Source organism: Alosa sapidissima, chromosome 9 (genome assembly GCF_018492685.1).
Source record: "Alosa sapidissima isolate fAloSap1 chromosome 9, fAloSap1.pri, whole genome shotgun sequence".
Classification (NCBI taxonomy): domain Eukaryota; kingdom Metazoa; phylum Chordata; class Actinopteri; order Clupeiformes; family Clupeidae; genus Alosa; species Alosa sapidissima.
The window spans coordinates 8,315,128-8,338,092 of NC_055965.1; the positions used below are offsets into that span (position 1 = coordinate 8,315,128).

Below are 22,965 nucleotides of genomic sequence, written 5' to 3' on the forward strand. Positions count from 1 at the left end.
ATCTGACCAGCGGTCAGTAACTAATAGTGTAATCTTTCTATTCACTATATCACGACAGACACCACAGCACTCTCCGATGACATTACACCAGATGCATACTTTTAGGAGGTAAAGGTACAAGACGGATTGAGGACCTATGTGCACTTGGTAGTTGTGCACTCTGAGGGAAAAGGTGCAGTTGGAAAATCCAGGCAGAACAGGTGAGATGCATCACCTCTCACGGTGCCTGTTCAGTGTTGCATACAACCAGCTGACAGCAGCTCATTACAAGCTCATGACCACTTTTTATTTGTCTTACAATACTGTATCAAACATACATAAGGGCATGTTACGTTAGAAACAGGTGTTAAAAGTAAAAGCTTTACCTGCTGTATTCTGGAAAGAAAGCCTGCATTAAAATGTGCATAAATGAGAGGATGGTATACTTATTTTACTGGAATGCTTTTTAGGTATTAATTAAATACTAGGGTTATAGTCTGTCTAACTATTTAAGGCTGCAATCTGCTTAAATGAGAGGATGCAAAATGTATCTTTTATACTGGAATGTGAGCTTTTTTAGGTATTAATTAAATACTAGGGTTATAGTAACACTGATTGGGTAAATTCAAGTCCTTGATGACACCAGTAATGATGAGATGGTAAAGCATTTGTCCACTAGGCGTATGACAAGACGGGCTGAAGTCCTGTGATCACCATGGCACAGAAAAGCTCATGTGACTTAAACATTGAGGATCCAAACAAATGGAGGCATTAGTGACTGGAAGTGAGCAGGAATGAATCCAGAAAGACCCCCCCCCCCCCCGCTATCCAGTGCACCAAGCTCCTGCCTCACTGTCCAACCTGGGGGTCGGGGCGCTGCACCTTGAGGGAGAAGTCGGAGACAGGGCACCCTTGGGTCAGGCAGCCCAGGGAGATGACGTCCACGTGCGGGGAGAAGTACTGGGCAAGGGTGTCGGGTGTCACCCCTCCGCTGGCCTCTATGATCACGCCCGGGAAGTCTCGCTTTAGGGCCTGGGCAGCGACGTGAAGGTCCTGTGGACGAGCAAGAAGGCGGGCACAAGTTCAAGACCCAAGCAACTGGTCAGGCAACTCCTGAGGAGCGCACACCGGAGGAAGGGGCATGTGGCGAAAGTGAAGAAGGCATTAGAAAGACAGCACGAAAAAACACCCCTATCTCACCAGTCGAGTGAGACAGTCCACATCTGAAACTAGCAGAACAGAGGGAAGAAGGCATTAGAAAGACAGCACAAAAAGGAAGCAGCCCGAGTGGTGCTTCTGAAAAGTCTGATGGACTTACATTTTCAAACAGCATAGATTTGCGCAATGCACTCCACTAGTGACTCAGCCCGTGGGATGAAGACAACCCTGACATGTCGTACTTTGAAGGACAGACTGACACAAGTGCAAAAAAACCCATCTCACCAGTTGAGTGTGACAGTTGGTCTTACTCAATACCTCCTCCACCAATTAGCAGGCTAATCTAGCCTCCACATCTGAAACTAGCACAGCAGAGCCTGAGCTATGATGAGATAAAGCAAGTGAGAGAGAGAGGGGGGGGGGAGAGAGAGAGAGAGAGAGAGAGAGAGACAGAGAGAAGGGGGAAGAGAGTGAGAGAGAGAGAGAGAGAGAGGAGGGAAGAGAGTGAGAGAGAGAGAGAGTGAGAGTGAGAGAGAGTGAGTGAGTGAGCGAGAGCGAGAGCGAGAGAGAGAGAGAGAAGGGGGCAGGGGGAGGGAAAAACAGTGTGGCAAACTGCATAAGATCGTTGATAACATGTGCTGTGTGTTGTGTAATGAGTAAAAAAAGGAACTATTTTTGGCATAAAAATATATGGCATGAGTCACCCAGGTCTTTTCGTTTGGGCCCGGCTTGGTTCTGAGTTACAGCCATACTCCTATGCTTGGGCTCTAAAAACAGGCCAAATGAATGTGCCTGAAATCTCAGAGAGGGACATTTAGTTCTCTAAGTGTCAAGCACTTTGGGGAAATGAGAAAGTGTGGGTTTATCACTAGGGCACGCGTAACAATCTTAAGCGTAAGATCTGCTAGTTCCCCATTTTCAGAACATGGAGGTGGGCAGCCAGGGGAGAAGAATGATTTCTTCAATATATATTCAAAATCCAACTTTTCTTTTTTTTCATTTTCCTGGATCTCCTTCCCTACCTTTAAAAGTAGGGTAAGCGTTGCAGGATGAGGTCACAGTTTTTTTATGTTTATATTTCTTGGCAGACACTTTTGTTCAAAGCATTATTTCGTCACAAACAACTCCAAAGGAGTTGCCGCTAGGTTTTAGGACTGGGTGTTACTCTGGTGCTCTTCAGGGATCCAAAGAGTTGAAAATGTTCTAAAAAAAAATCTGAGGCACTCAACAAATAGTCTTCAATCTCTATTCCGTCAAAACATGCCTATGCGTTTCAGCATCACATCCTTCGTCAGAGCATGACAAAATGGTTGCCTTTAGGCATTTTTGCAACATTATATGATTTAAGATTGAATACTTTATTACCATACAACTCAGTGCAAGTTTGTAGGGGATTTGCTTCAGTGTGCTCATGACAGGACATCAACAAAGACACAAAAAGACACAGAACATCTTTATGGCCCTTCTGTACAGTATCCCACACAGAATCACACTTGACACAGCAGATAAAAAAGAGGGCATACTCATCATGACATAAACATACTTCGACCTGGATGACAGTCCAGGATGCTAAAGTGACAGATGTCAAGTTAAAGTGACACGGTGCTTAAAGTTCCAGAGTGATCCCAGTATATTTGAACCAAAGACAAAAAAACACACACACCAGAGAGTAGGGGTGTAACTGTAAACAAAAATTACGGTTCGGTGTGTAACTCGGTTTTGAAGTCATGGTTTGGTTAATTTTTCGGTACAGTAAGCTTGTTGGTATTGCTAACCTAAAATTGACTGACAATATTGCTGATGCACAACGGGTATAGTATTTTGAAAAGGTGTCAAATGTTTTTTGACGCTAATTGACTAAACTGACATATGGTCCACCACTTGTTTGTAGGAACTCAAATTTAAAACATGGCCCGCGAGCAAAAAAGCCTAAAACCTGATGTAAATCAGGTTCATAGGCCAAGTATACTTGCGTATACAAGGAATTTGGTCTCCGCATTCATCCCATCCGTGAATTAGTGATACACACAGAGCACACATTGAGGCAAAGAGCACAATGAGCAGTGAGGTGAAGCACACACTAACCCGGAGCAGCGGGGGTTAGGTGCCTTGCTCAAGGACACTTCAGCCGTGGACGTGGGCATGGAAGAGCAGCGCTCAACCACTTCCCCTGCCCACATTTTTCCTACTGGTCGGGGATCAAACCGGCAACTCTTCGGTAACAAGCCCAAAGCCCTAACCAGTAGGCCACGGCTTTGGTACATTCAGTACAGATCTGTATTGAACCTAATGTCCAGTAACCAAACAGTTTGGTACGAATATGTGTACCTTGACACCCCTACCTGAGAGCTTGCTCACCCTTCCCTTCGGTGCTCCCCGAGAGACTCCACACAGTGTGCTGCTATTGTTGGTAGGCCGGCTGCCAGCGCTTTGTTTCCAGTGCATGGAGCCAAGGGCTGTGCTAGAAGCGTTTTTGTTTTTTTACAGTGCATATTAGCAATCAATTATTTGTCACAGCCCATGGACCCATGTCTATGATTGTTGCATCTTCCACAGGTGACTCATCTTTTAGATTTGGATGTCAGAGCATTTCATTTATTGGTGGCTAACTCCACCTTCACATTTAATACTGACTTCTCACATTTTGAAGGGTACTGGTGGTCGCAAATTATTATGGCATGTTCCTTCTCACAGATTTGTCAAGACGTTTTTAACGTTTTTAAACATAGTTTTTATGACTGTGTCGTTATCTACATTACGCTGTGTGTTCTGCCACCTCAGATGTGGCCACTATTGGGTTAAGTCAGCTGATAGTCCACTGATGTTGATTGTGTTTTTTTTTCTAATGAGGGTGACCACACAGAAATACTTTCATTATCACACTTCTCGATCTCATAGCTGTGGAGAAATATTCTGTTCAAGGCGTACTTTCACATGTACGTTTCAACCACGCGATGAAGGTGGTCCACTTAGTGGTGTGAAAGAAGGTGTGACAACGCTTCTCAAAGCTTCTCTGTTCTGCTTTTTTCCCCCAGTCTTGGTCAAGAACCTTGAGCATCAGCAGAAATAGCCACACGCTGTCTTCTGCACTCCATCAAACAAACTCAATTATGAGCAGTTTGCGCACTGTGCCTAACAGTGCCTCTTAGCTGTTCTAAAAATCACTGCTACGGCCTCTCGAGGCTTATTGCTTAATTATACACTGATGTACAGTTTTGAGCTACTGGCTTTGCTGTATTGCTTGTAACACACACTCACCACTCACACACTCTTTCTGGTGCTGTTGGTTGATGACCGGTGCTGGACTATAAACTGGCATTAACAGCACCAGAAAGCAAAGGAGGGGTGTGTGTGTGTGGGGGGGGGGGGATAAGAAGCAAGGTGAGAGGGAAAATGTCAGGCCCCTAATGCCTTTCTGTAGGTTACTGCCATGTCGAGGGAGAAGGTATATCAACATATAAGGAGCATACAGTCAACATCACATCAAGCTGAGACCAAATGGATAAATATAGGAACTCGTGAACTGTTCTGTGCCGAGCGTCAGATAAGGCAAAACCTTTGACCTAAATGCTTGCGGATATTTCTCATAAAAAAAACCTCACACAGATAGAAGTGTCTAAGCTGTTTGAATTTGCAAGTCAAATAAAGAAACCTTTTCTTTCACAGCTGCACAGTGATCGAACATAGGAAGTTATTTCGTGTGGGCTTTTCACACCTGTGTGATGATGCAGTTGCATGCGGCTTGCGAGACACGGCGGTAAAACACTAAATGAAATGTCCGTGTGGGAAATGTCTGTGCGTTACTAACAAAGAGTCAGACCCCAGACTGACAGCCAAGTCTGTAAGACTGACTATAATTACAAATGAGAAGTGAAAACCTCGGGCAACTGTGGTGTGTTTGGGGTTGACCGACTGTTTTCAAATCTGCTGAAAATGCAAAGAATACTGTGTTTTTGGATCGTTTCTTGCCAGGGAAAGACCAGAGGCAGACAGCACATAGAACACGTAAAAACTTTAAACACTCAGCAAGTGAAAGGTCTTGGTTGTCTAGAAATAAGGTTAATGTTCATATCTGGTGCTTTCACTTCCGTAGTCACTCATAAGGACTGCTATGAAAGGTCTAACCAGGTCCTGCCCTGAGAGGGTAGCAAATTAGGCCTCAATATGAAGCGCCTCCAGGGATTTAAAGGTCTAGTCTATGATTCCGGTGAAGCAACTCCAGGGACTTAAAGGTCTAGTCTATGACTCAAGGAACATAACGGTCTAGTCTATGACTCCAGGGATTTAAAGGTCTTGTCTATGACTCCGGTGAAGCAACTCCAGGGACTTAAAGGTCTAGTCTATGACTCAAGGAACATAACGATCTAGTCTATGACTCAAGGGACTTAAAGGTCTAGTCTATGATTCCGGTGAAAGGTAGTTGATAGCCTCACCTCAGGCTTAAAGTTGTCCAGCATGATGATTTCGGCGCCGGCCCTGGCGGCCTCCCTCCCCTCCTCCTCGCTCCTGCACTCCACCTCAATCTTGGTGCTGAAGCCACACACTGACCGAGCGTCCGCCACCGCCTAGGGGCCAAACGCCAGAGTGTGAGCTATCACAACAATCATTTTCAATTTTCCAGTTCTATTTCATTTCTGTAGATGGTACCAAAACAACTGAAATTGTCTTAAGGTGCTTAACCAAGACCAGAGCCTGAGCAAGAAGAAGAAAAAAAATCAGAGGCAAACAAATTAAGTGTTTTAACTGGCTGGATAAGGGCCACATGAGGGCCGCATCAGAAGTATAACAGGGCAGCATTAAGGCCACATTACATGCAAGCAAATTAAGTTTTTACAAGAAAATAGGCTGGTACAAGGTATGTATCAAACAGGGTTGTACAAAATTCGAATTGCAATTCTGCTTCCTGTTTGCTACCTCAATTGAAATGCAAGTGAAATTCAAGAATTTAATTGGAATTTAAGAGCCAGTTTCAATTAAATTCTGGAATTTTGCACAAGCCTGGTATTAAAAGCAATAAGCATTTCCTACAATGCAATGCAAGCCTAAGATTTTTGTAAAAAGGAAGTAATGTGGGGAAATCCCTTTCAGTATGTGAGAACCGGTGTCACATTGCCACTCTCCTCAAATACAATATGCCTAATATGGGCCACCTTTCCTATAAATTGTGGAATGTAGACATGTGTTGAAATTTTAGCCCTTCCGGAGATAAAAATTCGGCAGTCCTGGTCCTCCCTTCCTCCCGCGGCCGAATATACCTGTGAGATGCTCCCGACGGCCCACACGTGGTTGTCCTTCAGCATCACCATGCTGCTCAGGTCGTGCCGATGCGTGGACACCCCTCCCACCAGCATGCTGTACTTCTCCACCAACCGGAAGCCTGGCGTGGTCTTGCGCGTGCCCGCCACCTGCCCGTGCCACCCGGCCGCGCGGGCCAGACTCTGCAGCTGAGCGCAGCGCGTGGCAATGCCGGAGGCCCGTGCCAGGCAGTTCAGTGCAGGCCGCTCCCCCAGCAAGACGCACCTGGCTGGGCCGGTCACCACCGCTGCAACGGTCACTGGATCTGGTCCTGAGAGCACAGGGAGGAAGCACGTTGGAGTTACCACATAAAGCCCAATTTTTATGATTCTGCGTCAAATCAACACCGTTGCCACGCAGAGCCCCTACATCGCTATGTACCCCCCTCCAAGCCCTATGCCATCGTCTGACATGTACCTCTCATCAGCAGGAGTGATAGAAGTCTGTGACGAGGTGGCTATACTGATTTGGGATAAATCAGCAAAACATGGAATCAAATATCATTCCAGTGTCTGTGCTCCACAGACTAAACACTATTTCATAAAACTATAGCAGTTTCAGGACTTTGGCAGCCAAGTGAAGTCCTTTTAGGCAAGTCCCTCCACTGGGCTGCAAATTGCAACGGATTTTGGGCACTTATCGGGCATCAATTTTTCGGGCAGAACTGCGGGTGTGCAAGGCTTCACGACACCAATCTCACTCCAGCTGCGAGATCACAAGACATGATTGCCACTAAGTATTCACATGTCAACTTTCTATTCATATGTCAACTGTTTGCGTTACAAACACATTTCACATTTCCACATTTCTATGGGAGACTCTTTGAACGCTGTCTCCCCTCATTAGAAAGTCTCCGACTATAGCCTCTCACCCACCCAAGTTTTGGCCTTCTGTGAAAGTCCACTCTACAGTGCATCCCAGCTCTGTGAAGACTGCGTTGAAGAATGGGCAGCCAGCCAGTACAGTGTCTGGGGATTTGCACAGCAATCGGGCCTTCACTTCACGTGACCCGACGCACACTCCTGCCAGGTCAAAGTTCGGCGTGTCTTCCATCAGCCATTCCTGTGCCAGCCGGCTCAGCGCTTGAGGGGGGAGTGTTTGTGAAAGATCACGTGACATCTTGTTCTGAGTAAGTTCAAAACAGGAAGGTGCCCTATTAAGAAAAATGAAATGATAAATCATGTCAGTGACGTGTACAGAAGCGAAAAACAACAATAAAAGTAAAAATCACAGATAATATAGGCCTAAGAATTTGGTTGTGACAGTTAGCCATACAATCTGTTCCTTATCTTATGTTTACATCAAGGAATGCCTAGAGAGGTTATTATTTAGGCTATTGGCTACAAATATCAATGCATGCAAATGCATTACTTAGCAGCAAAACGAAAACTAGCACCTTAAAAGGCAGAGAGCACGTAGGCTGTACCTTTAGGCTGGCTCATTAGCCATGATGTAGGCCTATTACACTCACCGTTGTCTCAATTAAACGGTAAATTCAGGTAGTCCCAAAGAATTCTTCCAGAAACTACCTACTACCTTATGATGAAAAGCAATCTGGTTTTCTGTCCCTCGGGGTCAATAATCTAGGGAGGTTGTGTACACTGTTGCATGTCTTCAAAATAAAAGTTACCTATGCGTGAAAACAAATTGAGCGGTCCGTAGACGGGCTCTGGCGGACCTAAAACTTTTTTACGGCTGCCGCCAGAGGGCTCCACTAAAATAAAGGTTTCGTGCGAAAGTAACGATGTGATGCGTCACTTCCGTGGTGTACATACGCACGGGTGATAGCAGCTAGCAAGTTGGGTAATCTTTTGTGACAAGTGTTTTAGTGCTACGAAGAGTTTCGTTTGAATTATCGAACAATACTTATCTAAGAACAGTTTAATAGTGTGGAGATATGGCGGACAAACTCAGTATGTCGTTGGATGATATCATAAAACAAAATAAACAACAGAAAGGTGGCGGAAGATCTCGCAGAGGAAGCGGCAGCAGCCGTGGGGGCAGTGGGGGATTTCGAAGTGGATCGGGTCCGACGAGAAATCGACAAAATTTCAACCGAGACAGAAATCCAAGACCGGCTCCATATTCCAGGGTAGGAAGAGAACGATAAATCCAGACACGAAGAGTGGCCGTAAAACAGGACACATCAGTTGTCTTTCCCGAAGACTCGACGCGGTTATCCACATAGCTAACGTTAGCCAGCTAACGAAGCTAACGTTAGGTTGTTAGCTAACATTAGCTAGCTAAGAGCATGCTCTCAAAGGCAGCATTAACGTTAAGTAGCTGGCTCATTTTTGGCCTGATCTAGAATGCAAGATAAGAGTCTATGAATTCCTCAAGGAGGATCAAAGTTTTGTAACTCTGCCGAACTTGTTTGCTTATAACCCGAAGAAGAAGGTCCGCTGTATTCATCTGCGGCCCGCCACATCCGACCAACTTCTGCGCCGGTGTAATGTTATCATAAGACTTCAAGCTTAAGTCTTTTCAGGTGTGGACCCATTCGAGTCCAGGACCTCGATTTTCTCGAGTTTCTAGTAATGGATGGTCAACCCTTCTGGACTCCTCGCTCATGGTGAAGTCTTCGCTGTCTATGCCATGTTTGACCTAACAGTATCAGGCACTAAATTTCTTCCATCTGCTTCCTGACTTCATTAAGTTCGGACAACAACATTTGATTAAAATGAATTTGAAATGGACGCTCTGCCGTGCATTGTTGCATCTAACAATGTCTATCCCCATCAGAAGTGCAGATCTGTGAGGACTCAAGTTACTGAATTGAATACCAAATTAAAATTTTCGGGATTGTGAAATTCACCTACAGGGGAATAGGCTTCGGCAACATCAGTCTCTTCATCGAGGGAGCATGGCCAATTGGGGCAGAATGCATCACCACAGCGCAGTGAACAGTCGAATCTTTCTGCCCACTCGCCGTCCAGATCAGTCCTCAGTATTTTAAAAGTATTTTTATTTTTTATTTGAGGTGTCCCTTAAATTGACAGTCAGTGCATCTACAAATCGATGCTCCTAAATGCTCAGGTGTAAACAGTCAAGAAATGGCCGAGTTATGCATGACTAAGTCAATGACTTACTCTCTTAGTGTAATGAGTGCATGTAGGTCTCTTTTGGGTTAATGTAAATGTTTTGCTTTACATGATGCTAGATTGTTTTTGTTTTTCTTCAACTTCCAGCCTAGAGAACTGCCAGACAAATGGCAACATGACATGTTTGATGATGGTTTCGGAAGTAGCAGAGTTCAAAGGCGAGACTCCAGTCCGGTTGTTGGTTTGGAGACCACCGGCAAGCTTCTGGTGTCCAACCTGGACTTTGGGGTGTCTGATGCTGACATAAAGGTACCTCGCTAATTGCACTACTTTAAACAATTGTTCAGAATTATATGTCAGGTAGCTGTGGGCAGTTTCATGATCAGGGTAAGTGACATTATCCACATACATGTCTCTGTACCTCAAAATATGTGTGATAATTGTATGCTAGTATTAATGATGAGACTCAGCAGACTCTTAGTAGACAATAGAAAACAAAATGTGCAAAAATAGTTTGATCTTTATCCTAAAATTGATGTTTCATTTTAAAACTACACCACATCATATTAACACAATTGTATTGTGGACAGAAAACTGAACAAGTTTAGAGACATAGCTGACCTGGGTGCGCTTATTCAATGCAGGGCCCATCAGCGAAGTTAACCATAACTAAAATGAGACTTGTTAATGGAGGTTAGGACATGACCTCCAGTTCTCCCAAAGACTTCAGCTGATTGAATGTCCTAACTCTTTCATCTCCTCCTCAGGAGTTATTTAAGGAGTTTGGCAATCTGACAAAAGCAGCTGTGCACTATGACCGATCAGGCCGAAGCCTGGGAACAGCGGACGTCCACTTTGAGAAAAAAGCTGATGCACTCAAAGCCATGAAGCAGTACAACGGTGTCCCTCTTGACGGTACGTCGGTCTGTTAAGAGTCAAAGTACACCCTGTTTAGTTTTTTCGTTTTTTCCCCATTGTGGTGAAGTGAGAAGTTGATGGAGTTTAAACCGTTGTGGTGGTTTCAGGTCGCTCCATGGATATCCAGCTGGTGACTGGACAGATCACTTCAAGTCGGAGGTCACCGTCAAGGCAAAGGTTTGAAGTCTCATGCTCATATCTTTAAGAATAGATGTTTTCTGTCTCGACCTACTGGGAAGTTCATATTTTTTACTGTGAACTTATGGCAGGGAAAGAACTCTTAATTGGCCTTTGTTTAGGGTTGGTTGTTGGGCTAATTAAATGGATTGCCTCTCTCTCTCTCGAGAGCAGAATCACTTTGAGAGCTGAATGTTTGTTTCCTGATTTTAACATTTGCAGTCTTTTCTTTTTTTTTCTTTTTTTTTTTAAATGTCTGGCTGATTTTTCAATAGCAATTGATGGGGATACTTGAATTTGAATGTGACTTTAATATTAATATTCAATGTCAATATTATAAGCTACATGTGGAATACATTTGGATTGAAACCACAAGCTTGTCGTTCCATTTGCCCTTACTCTTTCACAACACTGGTCAGACTTGTGAATGCATCGTGAGATAATAACCAAACCCTGATGTTTGTGCCACAGCTCAAGTGAAGGAGGACGAGGAGGAGACAGGGACTCCGATTCCGGTGGAATCAAGCGACGAGTTCGACTCGGGGCTCGCGACTCTGATTCTGGCGGCTCTTTCAGACGGGAGCGGCTCGGCGTGCGAGACCCTGATTTCGCGGGATCGAGGCGTGAGGGTGGTGGTGGTGGCGGCGGCGGCGGCGGTGGCTACAGAGGAAGAGGAGGACGTGGTGGACGGGGAGGACGACGAAACGAGACCAAACAGCTCACTGCGGAGGAGCTGGACGCACAGCTAGATGCCTACATTTCCAAGGTGTGTAGACATTTGGCTAAAAGGTGCCGTTTTCAGTTCAATTATTTTTGTAATCAGGCGTGAACACTGGAAGAGCAACAAAGCAAGTCAAAACTACATACAAAACTGTGCCGTTTGATTTGACCTCAAAGCATGGTTTTGGCTGTACAAATTTACCTCTGTGTTGAGGTCTTCACAGCTGTTGTCAGACCTTTTGGATTCTTTCTGAAATCCGTATAAGGCCAGTATCTGAAAGTAGCTGCTTGATGTAATTTGCAGATTTGGTGCCTCGTTGTGATTTCAGCGCCTCAATTTGGAGTGAGAGTCACAAGTCTCTGCTGATGCTGTAGATGTCCGCACTGTTTTTTGCATACTTTCAGTCTACTTTGGGGCAGCTGTGGCCTACTGGTCAGCGCTTCGGCCTTGTAACCGGAGGGTTGCCGGTTCGAACCCCGACCAGTAGGCACGGCTGAAGTGTCCTTGAGCAAGGCACCTAACCCCTCACTGCTCCCCGAGCGCCGCTGTTGTTGCAGGCAGCTCACTGCGCTGGGATTAGTGTGTGCTTCACCTCACTGTGTGTGTTCACTGTGTGCTGAGTGTGTTTCACTAATTCACGGATTGGGATAAATGCAGAGACCAAATTTCCCTCACGGGATCAAAAGAGTATATATACTTATACTTATGGGCAATTCCATGGAAAATTGACTTTTTGTCACATCCATAACGCCAGTAAAATGCATTTGCATTTGTATGATGTGAAAATTCATTTTTTGTGCATTTTTTTTTCTCATGTACGTTCTTCAGCCAAAAATAGCAAATGCTCAAATTTCATGTAATCATTCACATCATACCATACCATCACATTTTATTGGCGTTATGGATGTTACAAAAAACATAATTTTCCATGGAATTGCCCTTATACAAGTTAAAATATTCAGTCAAGAAGTTCAGTCTTGATTAGATAAGAGGATTCATTTGGCACACTTTTTTTTTTTTTTTTTTTTTTCAGCTGTTTTTTTAGAAGGTTTAGACATTTAAAAATATAGATCAAATTGAGAGAATGGCACAATTCTATTTTTTTTTTCACATTATGCACCTGTTTGTTTGTTTGAGACCGATGTTTTGGTCAGTCAATTTGAAATAACCCTGTGCTGTGTATACCAGTAGTATTGACTAATTGAAACACTTTTTGAGGTCACCGAAATGGCAGTTTGATTAAAATAATTTCTCTACAGTGAAATTGTTGCAGTGTTTTTGGGCTATTCTCTCCATAATGCCACCCTTACATCAGAAGACTTTGACAAGATTTGGGAAAGATTCTTGACCGATTGCAGTCTTTTAACTAATGCATCCCATTCAATCTTTACTCAAAAGACTACAATCTTTCAAGAATCTTTCCCAAATCTTGTCAAAGTCTTCTGGTGTAAGGGTGGCTTCAGTTGCAAGTATGAGGAAAGCACATTCCTGTGCCAAAAAAAATAATGACTTGTTATTTCCTGTTCTGCAGATGGACACCAGTTAAGCAGTATCTGATGTTAAGCGCTTGACCTAGCCATTCCCTCCTCCTATGGAGAAATGCCAGTCTCGGACCTCAGGATGGACACTTTTTTTTTTTTTCTTTCTTTTTTTTCTTTTTTTAGGAATTAGACCTCACAAGAGGTTGTGTACACAGTTGATGGTCTATGGAGAGCTTTTTGTGTTATGATTTTAAATTTTTCTTCTCCCAGCTCTATATGATTTTATGCTCTCTAAATGTTTTAAATGCATAGTGGGTTTCTGTAAACACTGTAATATTTTGTAATCCTGTATTAAACCTACTGTGCCTTTGTATCTCCTGACTCCCTTCTATTGATTCTATTTAATTCATTCAAAAAATAATAATACTTGTGGCACATATTTTTCCTTGGTTGGTTGCTATGAGGCTTTTACAAGGATATAATGGAAGCTAGAGGAGGGGGGGGAGGAGTCAGTCACAAACCCAGTAAGGATCTTAACTTAAAGTATGTGATCTGATTTATCAGTTAAAGCTACACCATTAATCCTTTGGAGAGTTGATGTATCCCTGTGTTGTGATATGGGCCCCCTGATAAGGCCAATCAAACAATTAAAGGGGATAAACTGAAGTAAGTGCGTTGGATAAGACTCGAATGACTTATAGGCTAGTTGGATATGTGTTTAGAAGAATTATTGTGACACATTGCAGACAAACCAAGTGGAGATCAACAAGTGCGAGCCACTCCTTCAAGTCGCGGACATCTGACATGCCTCCGGGAACTTACGCTGCGTCTTTCCCGGAAGCGTGTAGTGCAGTGCGGGCGTCTCCGCTTTCAGTTCGCCATACTTGCACAAAGCGGCAGTGCACAGACAATTGGTGAAAGCAGCCGGAAAAGGCATCGGTGGAAGCTAACGGTAAGATGATGTGTTACAAATCAAGTATTGATCATGCGATGAAGTATATAGCTGCACTATGATGAAATATTCGGTTAAACTCGTGAACCGGCAACCAAAAAGGATGGGGCGTTTGTCAGCCCCCATAGAATCTCTCGGCTTTTCGACGTCGCAAATGACGGAGGAGACTGTTTCCGCTGATTGTCCAGTGAGCTTGATAAAAGATTTTAGCGGTGTGACAAAATGCATTTTTCGATTAAACTCAATTACATATTCGGTAAATGCGGCTGGTTACGCGTACAGCCCCGTGCATCTGTCATGGAATAGATAGCCTACCTTTCACTCTTGATACAATGTAGTCAACTGTCAGAAACAGGGATGGGTGTCATGTTTCTAATGTAAGCGCATTAGCTGAAGTAGCGTAATTTATAGAACAGTGTGTTGACATCTAGCTGTAGGCCTATTTAATGTGAGATAGGCTACTGCCAATTTACTAAAAAATAGCCTGTTTGCTATTCAGCTAGCATCTCTGTTGTAAGATAGCCTTATAGTAAACGAACACATCCCATATAGGCTACCAGTCATACAATGACGAATTAATATATGGGTACTTTTTTGGCACCGATTAGTAATCCTTAGTAACGTTTTTTCTCCCTTGCATTTCAAGTAGGCCTGCTTGGTTAATTAAGCAGATTACTGGTGGCTTGCCGAGGTTTCTGAGTTCTTAGGCAAGTAGGCTATTTCAACACAAATGTCTGACTGGCCAATTGTTCTTTTACAGTAGGCTATCCGACAGTCTTTGTTGACTAAAAGGTAGGCCTATCCTTAAACTAGCCCATGTTGTGTGATCATCTTACATAGGCAGGCCAATCTCTAGGTTCTTTAAACTAAATTATGGCATCTAGACTATAGGCAGTGGAAACCGTAGGCCTAGGTTACTTGACTTGAACGTGATGCTTTGTCCAACCTTTCCCAGAGACATCTGTCCTGGGAGAGTCATGAGCCAAGTCACAAGTGAGTCAGTTAGTAGCCTATAGGCCTAGTCTGTCAGTCACCCCTCTTTGTCCCCTTTTTCCATTGAGAAGTCTTAGGCCTACAATCACTTTGGTTTGGCTCCAGGAGCAGAGCTCAAACCCCCAAACCTGACTGCAGATTGCAGGAGTCTAGTTATCGAGAGAGAAGAGGTTTTGTTGTCCACAATAGATCTAATAGCCTAACCACAGAATAGACTTTCTAGACTGAAGAAAATGTGTAAGTCTAGGCCTTGTAGATCAAATAAAATAGTCTTTTTTTTTTAAGGAATGGTGGTAAGAGTTATGTGTATGATTTTTGAAGATATTTCACTGATAATCACACCATTAAAAAACAATTCCAGTGACTGGGTTACAAAATATGAGCATAACTTACAGAAAATTGCACACCAGAAATTAGCTTTCTGCTTTGGTCTGTAGAATGCTAGGATAATTATCTGTTGGCCTGACATTCAGTTTAAGGAATTCCACTGCTTGTTTCTACAGGCCCAGAAAAAAAAAGCTATGTGGCCATCTCAACCACACATAGGCTTACTATAGGTTGAAGGACTGAGATAGTAACCCCCCCCCCCCCCCCCCCCCTTACACAACATGTTTTTAAAAAGTGCTCTAACTTTATTTAAGTATATTTGTATTCACAAAAGACTCGCAAAATGCTTGTTATAAAAAACATAAAAAGTCCATCCACTTTTTCCATTCTTTATTTGAAATGCTTTCTCTGCTCTTAAGTTAACAAAGGAATTGTAATGCCTTCTACAGCTTCATAATTAAATATTTCAGTGATTAATGTACAATAACACACTAATTGATACAACATAAATATTAAGAGAGTTGACATGCACTATTTATAGCACACTAGCTATTTCTATATAACATTTTATGTTTTTAAACAGCTTATTTAAGTGCTCACAGAAGAGTGCCCCACAAAGAAAACACCTTTATTGTTTTTTAAAAAGGCTGCAGCTAGAATATTGTTAGTTTTATGATACCATAAAATGGCTGAAACAGTCACGTACTGGGCCTTGGTTGAATCTAAGAGTGCTTGCATTTGGAATCCTGACCAAGACACAAGGCCACTTGAACAGGGTTAGGGCTGTCCATGTGGTTTGGAAGGCTGTCAAGGCAAATATGCACTTCCTGCCTTTGTAAGCGCCTTCAATAATTGTCCACAATGAAAATTTCCAAGAATGAAACAGCATAACCTTATCAGTTGTTGATTTCCATTTTCCAGAGCGTCTTTCTTCATTGAAATAATATTTCCCCAAAGCAAGCCAAATAGGAATATATTTGGTCAATTTTCTAGTCTTATGTTTTTAAAGGCTTGCTCAGGCCGCACCACAGTATGTTTCTCAGTTTATTAGCAGCTGACATTTTGGTGACCTGCTAGCGCTGTGCGGTAGCCGTGGTATCCCCTGTGTAGGTGTGCCGTAGTTATCTCCTGCTGCTGAGGAGAGAGTCCTCCTCATTTGGAGCTGTGCGCAGTGTGTCAGCACACTCACGGTCACTGTGTGTGGATGACTCTGCTGCAGACGTGGAACATGTCTTCTATTTTAATCTTTACATCTGTGTCTCTCTTTCTCTCCCGTCATTCTCTGTGTCTGTCCATCTGTCCTGTGTCTTCCCTCACCATTTTCTCTGTCTGTCTACATTTCCATTTATCTATGTCCTCTCATCTGCGTCTCCCTCATTTTCTCTCTCTCTCTTTCTTGCTGCTTCTCTCTCCCTTGCTTCACTGCTACCTTTTCTCTCTCTCTCTCTCTCTCTCTGCCTCTCTCGCTGTGGCATCTCCAGTCATGGCTGAGCATGAACCTACTGAAGAGCAGCTGGCGGCCATCGCGGCGGAGAACGCCGAGAGTGAGAGCGAGACGGTCAACTACAGACCCCCCGCCCGCAAGACCCTGCAGGAGATCCAGGAGCTCGACAAGGATGACGAGAGCTTGCAGAAGTACAAGAAGGCCTTGCTGGGAGATGGCCACGAATCTGGTGTGTGTGTGTGTGTCTGTGTGTGTGTGTGTGTGTGTGTGTGTGTGTGTGTGTGTCCTGTCTGTCTGTCCATTTGGTGTATGTAGATGGTTATGGCTTGTGAACTTCATAGTTGGGCAGGTGTAGTAGGTGTATGGCGTGTTGGTTAAGAGAACGGCAGTGAAGGACACTCGCTTATCTACATATAATGTCTGATACGAGCAGTACGGGGTTGGTTGGCTCCTGGCACTGGTGAAGAATGTCTGCTCCAGCTGCCTTATCGGGGATGGACCAATGGGAGCCCTGGGGATCCAAAATCAGTCCTAAGCTCTTGTGTCATAAGACAGTGCTGATTGATGGCAATATTACTTACTTCACTTTCACAAATTGTGCAATATCCCTGTGAATGTGTACCAGAAATTGCTATTTGCATCTGGCTTATTCGTGTGGTTTCAGAAATCAAACATTAGCCATTCACTCATCAGTTTGCCTGTACCCACTTAAACTAATACCCATCTAACTGAACTTAACACAGCTGTATATAAATCCCTTGCCTACAGTAATAACAATACCTCTACTACTACTACTACTACTACTACTAATAATACCGGTAGTAATACATTTTATTTGTAAAGTGCTTTATATACTCAAAACGCTGCAATGAAAAACATACACTGTGTGTGGACTGTGGATGTTTTTTACCCCTAATGTTGGAGTTATCAGGTTGAGTTTGTCACTTGGCTTAACTGGTGCTTGGAGCTCACTGGTGTAGTGTGTGTCATGAGCTCGTGAAATGACTCACCTACATGTGCATGCGTGAGTGTCTGTCTCCAGGCAGCAGACAGAGGAGAGCCATTCACAATGTGTTTTATATGTGTGTGTGTGTCTGTGGGCTTTTCCCTGATCACACTGATCTCTATTACGATTAAAAGTGCATTTATTAGGACGTTTTGCCTTACCGACAATTTTCCGACAATGCTCTTCTTAGCTTATGTCTCACAAGGGGGTTGCAATGCAAGGTAGCCTATCTTAACCCATATGATAAGAAGGTGTCAGCGTTGATTAACCCACCCAGGAAGGAAGTTTTCAGACTGATACAAGAGAGGATGTGACGTGACAACTAGGTTTTTATACCACTGTGTGTTTGTGGTTGTGTGGGTGTGGCTGTATGTGCTTCAGCTGCAGACCCGGCTGTTCCAAACGTCCAGGTGACTCGGCTGACCTTGGTGTGTGATACCACCCCAATTCCCCTCACCTTGGACCTGCAGGGTGAGTAGAGGTTCCTATTGCTCCACTTTACACACACAGTTTCCTCTGTCATTGCTCGAGATGATATGTTCCTAAATGTTAAAAATTGACAGCATCAGCATTCTAAGACAGCATCGTTGTGTGCTCTGTCTGAACAGGAGATCTGGAGCAATTCAAGAAGCAAAGCTTTGTGTTAAAAGAGGGGGTTGAGTACAGGATTAAGATCAGCTTCAAGGTAAGATGTCTCCAAAAAAACGTTGATGTTCTTTGTCACTGTTGTGTTGTGCTGTGTTCTGTTCATGATGATGAATGTTCATGAATTATGGTCATTTATCTTCAGAGCACCAACAACTGCATGCAAACACTGTGCATTTTAAATGTTAATGTTTCAATACAAAATGAAACAATACAGTACAAAATGTTAAGATATTTTATATAGATATATGCATTTGGACACTGGAAGTTTCTTAGTCTTAGAGAATAGCAGCCTCATCATGAGTGGTCTGTTATGCAACACCACTGTGACCGAAGACTAAGTATCCTTCCACTGTAAGCTGCACAGTCAGTGGAATGGCTCCAGCACGGGTTGGAAACTGCTTCTCACCCAATCAGTTTCTGGCAGTGGAGCTGAGTGCAGTGCAACATTTATACCTTCCACATGAGGAGAAATTGGTCTGAAGTTTGACTGGTCTAATTGCTGTTGCTATGAATACATGCCCTGACCCTCACCATGGCTACGGCTCACCTCAGCACTCTTGTGACAGGTGAACCGGGAGATTGTCTCTGGCCTGAAGTTCACCCAGCAGACCTACAGGAAAGGAGTGCGAAGTAAGGAGTCTGTTTTTTTTTACTTTCCCTCTGATGGATATTTTCCATTGCAGAGTATGTTCCAGGGTCTAGATGACTTTGCTTACCAAACTATGTGCTGTAGCCTACTCAAAGGAGTATGTGGTGTTTTCTCCCTTCTCTGGTATTGCTGTTGCAACAGAAAATGAGTCATAGACAGGCACATCTTTAATTTCCCCTGGGGATCAATAAAGTATCTATCTATCTATCTATCTATCTATCTATCTATCTATCATTTGAGACATAATACGGAGAAATTCCTTTTTCTTCCTTTGCTTCCCTTCCCTTGCTAATCACAGTTTATTTTTTCTTATGACAGCAATATTTGTTATTGTTGGATGTCGTAATATCAAAGCCCTCAAAGGCAATTCTTGCCACTCGGCAGCCATCTTGACAGCTGTTTTGACAGCAGTCTCCTAAAGTACTTGAATAGGGAGCGACTCACAACTCCACATTGAATGGTCAAACAGTCCTCAAAACATAACTAGAATCTGACAAATAGTTGGTAAATCAAGGCAAAAAATGAAAGCTTTGTAGTACACAGTTAAAGGTTTAATATCTCTGAAGTGAGTCCCTTCAAAATATCTTAAAATCATTGGTGACTGGATGTATTTGTTTTCACTTTTGTTCTTGCATCTCTGATCCGTCACAATTATCTTGTGTTATTCTATATCTGATAAGTGGAACCACTGTTCTCTCTTCTCTGTGAGTGCCTCTGGCTTATTTGCTTGTGATAACCCCCCCCCCCCCCCCCCCCCACACACACACACACACACACACACACACCCATTCCCTGTGGTAACACCATTCCTTATTGCCCCCCCTCCCCACATTACCCCTCCAGTTGATAAGTCGGACTACATGGTGGGCAGTTACGGCCCGCGGCCTGCCGAGTACGACTTCCTGACCCCGCTGGAGGAGGCTCCCAAGGGCATGCTGGCACGCGGCACCTACAACATCAAGTCCAAGTTCACCGACGATGACCAGCACGATCACCTCTCATGGGAGTGGAACCTCAACATAAAGAAAGACTGGACAGACTGAGCGGCCTTGTACTGTAGCCTTCTCTCCTCTCCTCTTTTCTCCTCTCCTCTCTTCTCCTCATCTGTTCAACTCATGTTCTTCTCATCATCATTCATTCGTTCATTCATTCATTCATTATTTTCTTTACTTCTTTCTTCCTTGAACGTCTCCTTGGTACCTCCTTATATTCCCTTTCTCCCCCTCTCCATTGCTTCCTCCGTCCACAAGTTCACATCCATGCTTCATCTGTCAGCCCCCCTGGTTCATCCACACTACCCCCCCCCCCCACCCCCCACCCCCCCTTTCCACCACCACCACCACACCCAGCCTTTGTGCTTCCCAATTAACAGACCTCCTTAATACATTAACCTCCTCCACCTCATTCAGTTTGAACATACCCCCACCACCACATCTACTCCGCCGCCTTCTGTGACCAATTAACCAGACCACTAGATCTACCACGGATGTCTGTGTGGTGCACTAACCAGACCACTACATGCTTAATCTTTATCAGCTTTACTGTACGGCCAACTAACCATATCACTACTTGTCTTAAGCCATCGCCAATTAACCGGACCACCACTACTTGCCACCTTCACTGAATCACACTAACAATTTTGTCTTCCACTGTTTTAGTAAAGCGTTTCAGCAAAGGGAGAAGTTCTGCTCCATCTCAACGACCCCTTTCCCATCATCCCCCATCCATGCACTCAGACACACTTTTTTATATAATAAGTTGAGCACTGTAAGAGTTTTAGACACTAAAAACATGGGAGTTTTACCATCAGTCAGTCAGTCCGATAGCTTTTGGCCCACTTCCTGCTTCTCTCTCCCTCCTCTCTTCCTTGCTCTCATTTTTAGCACTCCACTTGTCCTACTTTTCAACTTGTTTCTTTTTTTTCTGTCTTTCTTTCTTTCTTTCTTATGATTTCTTTCTTTCACCAAGTTCTGCCTTGTGAAATGCCTCCCGGAGAAAAAAAAAATAGAAAAGTGCTGTTCTGTTTTTAGCTGCGTCTGGCAGCTCAAATACAATCAACCATGAACCTCTTCCCGCGGAGAGGCACAGCTAAAGTGATTAATGCAAGAGGACACACTGAGAGTTATCAGGCCGTACTGTAGCGGTGAGGGCAGTAGCATATAGCTAGGGAACAGCAAACGCCGCTTCTGCCACACGGTTACAGGGTCACACACACACGCAACGACAAAACACACAATGATTGTTGTTGTCGATGGTGACCTTTGTAAATCAATCCAGCTTTAATCGCAACCGGTGGAAGTCAGTGCGGTCCTTGTTGTATCGCAGCAACACCACACCTAACGTCTGAATGTCAGCAGTTTAGGGCAATCGCACCTTCGCCCCACCAGGTCATACTCATTAGTGTTCAAATAATGACTGAAAACCTACAACTGAAAAAGAAAACAGTACTAACATTCTCATTTGAGTCACACACTGGATCTTTCTAGCATAAGGTAGCAAAAGAGAAAACAAAGATGGCGAATCCGCTCCTGCCTTACTGGAAACGATGATGATGGAGAGTGAAATTTTGTATGCATTCTAGGCTCTACATCAATGACTTGTGTGTCATGAAAGCACGTCATCCCCTGCTTGCTACTAGCAGTAAGAAGGACCAATCATCAAGCTTACTTTTGTGCCAATTAGATTGGGGCCCTTCGAAAAATTCTAGCACTCTTACTAAAGTGACTTAATCCTGAACTGGCTGATAATGAATGTCATTACATTTTTTTCTTTGTTGTTTTTGCGCTATAAACCATGAAAGGAATTAAAAAACGTCTACATTTGAAAATGAAAAACAAAAAAAGATATCACTTCAGTGATTGCATGGGAAGTTGAGTCATCCAGGCTTTCAGAACCTCTAGTCATGCCTTATTTAGAGCACCTCCAGACATTTGCACTCACACAAACACCATATCATGTGAATGTACAGCAGGCAATGTAATGAGCTGTTTGTAATGATTGTTTTGTAAAGTGGCATTTGCAAATAGACTGTCGGGGAAGACTACCGCAAAAAAACATGATTACCACCAGTCCTCTACCTTTCTTTAACCCAGAAGTATTATCATAAGCACAAGACGACGCCGTAGTGAACAAAAACAAAAATACCATAATAGAACCAGTACTCTGACCCTGGTCCAGCACTAGGTTGCAATGTCACTCTCCTCCACCGTAGCCAATTAACAACTCGAGGATAGGGAGGCCTTAAAAGGACCGCTGTGGTCTGTGATTTAAAATCAAAACACTAATGTTCAATTAATCTTAAACTGTTGTTGTCTTGTTTCGTTTGCCTTAATGGACGTTCATGTCTGGACACAGACCTCCCACACAGAGCTGTGAGAAACGCTGCATCCATTTCTCTCCTGACTTTCCTGCATCCTTAAACTCTTCCAAAAAGGTCAGAGGTCATGGCTGCCCAGTAGCATAGCAACAGATAACAGGGCTTACCCCTGCCTATCCAAATGGCAAAGGCCTACCTCTGTCTATGGCTTTCCCATTAAAGCGCATTAGTTTAGGGTTGGTATGTTAAGGCAATATGGCTAACAGTTATTCCACCAGGCAAGCATATCCACCACATTTAAGCCTTATTGTCTCCATCTCCACATTATCTTTACTTAAGGAAAATCAGTGGAGAGAACTCACTGGAAAGTTAGCGTAACAGAGACAGAGAGCCAAGACAGAATCAGCATCGAAACCTGGGGTCTGCTGCTCCTAAACCCTTCTTCAAGTCGTCTTTCTGAGATCCCCCTCAAATACTGTAACCTGAGAATACCCCTGGGGTTAGGCCCGCTCAGAAGCAGCAAATGCAAGAGAGATTTGTGTTGGTAGTGCGTGTAACCTGAACAGAATAACACACCTGGTGACAAGCGTTTTTGGTTTCTGTGTGGATGGTGTGTGTGAAGGGGCCACGCGGAAATGTGAGTTGGTGTGACGAGTGTAAGTTTAATGACTGTTTCAAAGTGTTTCATGTTAGGTGTATGCTCCTCTGCTGATTCATACATTCCTTGACATTGTGCTCTTTTTATTTGTAAGAATGAACAACAGGTTGGCATGCCAGTCGCGGTTGTGTGAATGTTCTACCATCATTTGTGATCGCTCTTCCTGGTCAATAAATATTTTTGTTTGACTGCTGATCCTCCT

General features: G+C 43.7%; 3 protein-coding genes across 4 annotated transcripts; 2 read left to right on the top strand and 1 right to left on the bottom strand.

Moving 5' to 3' along the window:
• Window positions 1-264: 264 nt before the first annotated feature.
• Window positions 265-8,113, bottom strand: LOC121718157 (nicotinate-nucleotide pyrophosphorylase [carboxylating]-like). The gene is made up of 5 exons (XM_042103029.1): window positions 7,904-8,113; window positions 7,308-7,585; window positions 6,393-6,703; window positions 5,571-5,702; window positions 265-1,032 (listed from the first exon to the last, which is right to left on the bottom strand). The coding sequence occupies exons 2-5, from the start codon at window positions 7,549-7,551 to the stop codon at window positions 829-831; spliced, it is 891 nt and encodes a 296-aa protein (XP_041958963.1). The 5' UTR covers window positions 7,552-7,585; window positions 7,904-8,113; the 3' UTR covers window positions 265-828.
• Window positions 8,114-8,180: 67 nt separating this feature from the next.
• LOC121718159 (THO complex subunit 4-like) lies at window positions 8,181-13,143 on the top strand. Its single transcript, XM_042103030.1, has 6 exons — window positions 8,181-8,524; window positions 9,621-9,782; window positions 10,241-10,388; window positions 10,499-10,568; window positions 11,040-11,334; window positions 12,821-13,143. The coding sequence occupies exons 1-6, from the start codon at window positions 8,330-8,332 to the stop codon at window positions 12,833-12,835; spliced, it is 885 nt and encodes a 294-aa protein (XP_041958964.1). The 5' UTR covers window positions 8,181-8,329; the 3' UTR covers window positions 12,836-13,143.
• Window positions 13,144-13,585: 442 nt separating this feature from the next.
• Window positions 13,586-22,951, top strand: LOC121718160 (rho GDP-dissociation inhibitor 1-like). 2 transcript variants are annotated; one of them, XM_042103031.1, is made up of 6 exons: window positions 13,586-13,722; window positions 16,524-16,715; window positions 17,853-17,963; window positions 18,101-18,177; window positions 18,707-18,770; window positions 19,633-22,951. In XM_042103031.1, the coding sequence occupies exons 2-6, from the start codon at window positions 16,526-16,528 to the stop codon at window positions 19,830-19,832; spliced, it is 642 nt and encodes a 213-aa protein (XP_041958965.1). In that variant the 5' UTR covers window positions 13,586-13,722; window positions 16,524-16,525; the 3' UTR covers window positions 19,833-22,951. The 2 variants fall into 2 exon arrangements, with proteins under 2 accessions (XP_041958965.1, XP_041958966.1); XM_042103032.1 differs by having other exon boundaries at window positions 17,874-17,963.
• The last annotated feature ends 14 nt before the right edge of the window (window positions 22,952-22,965 follow it).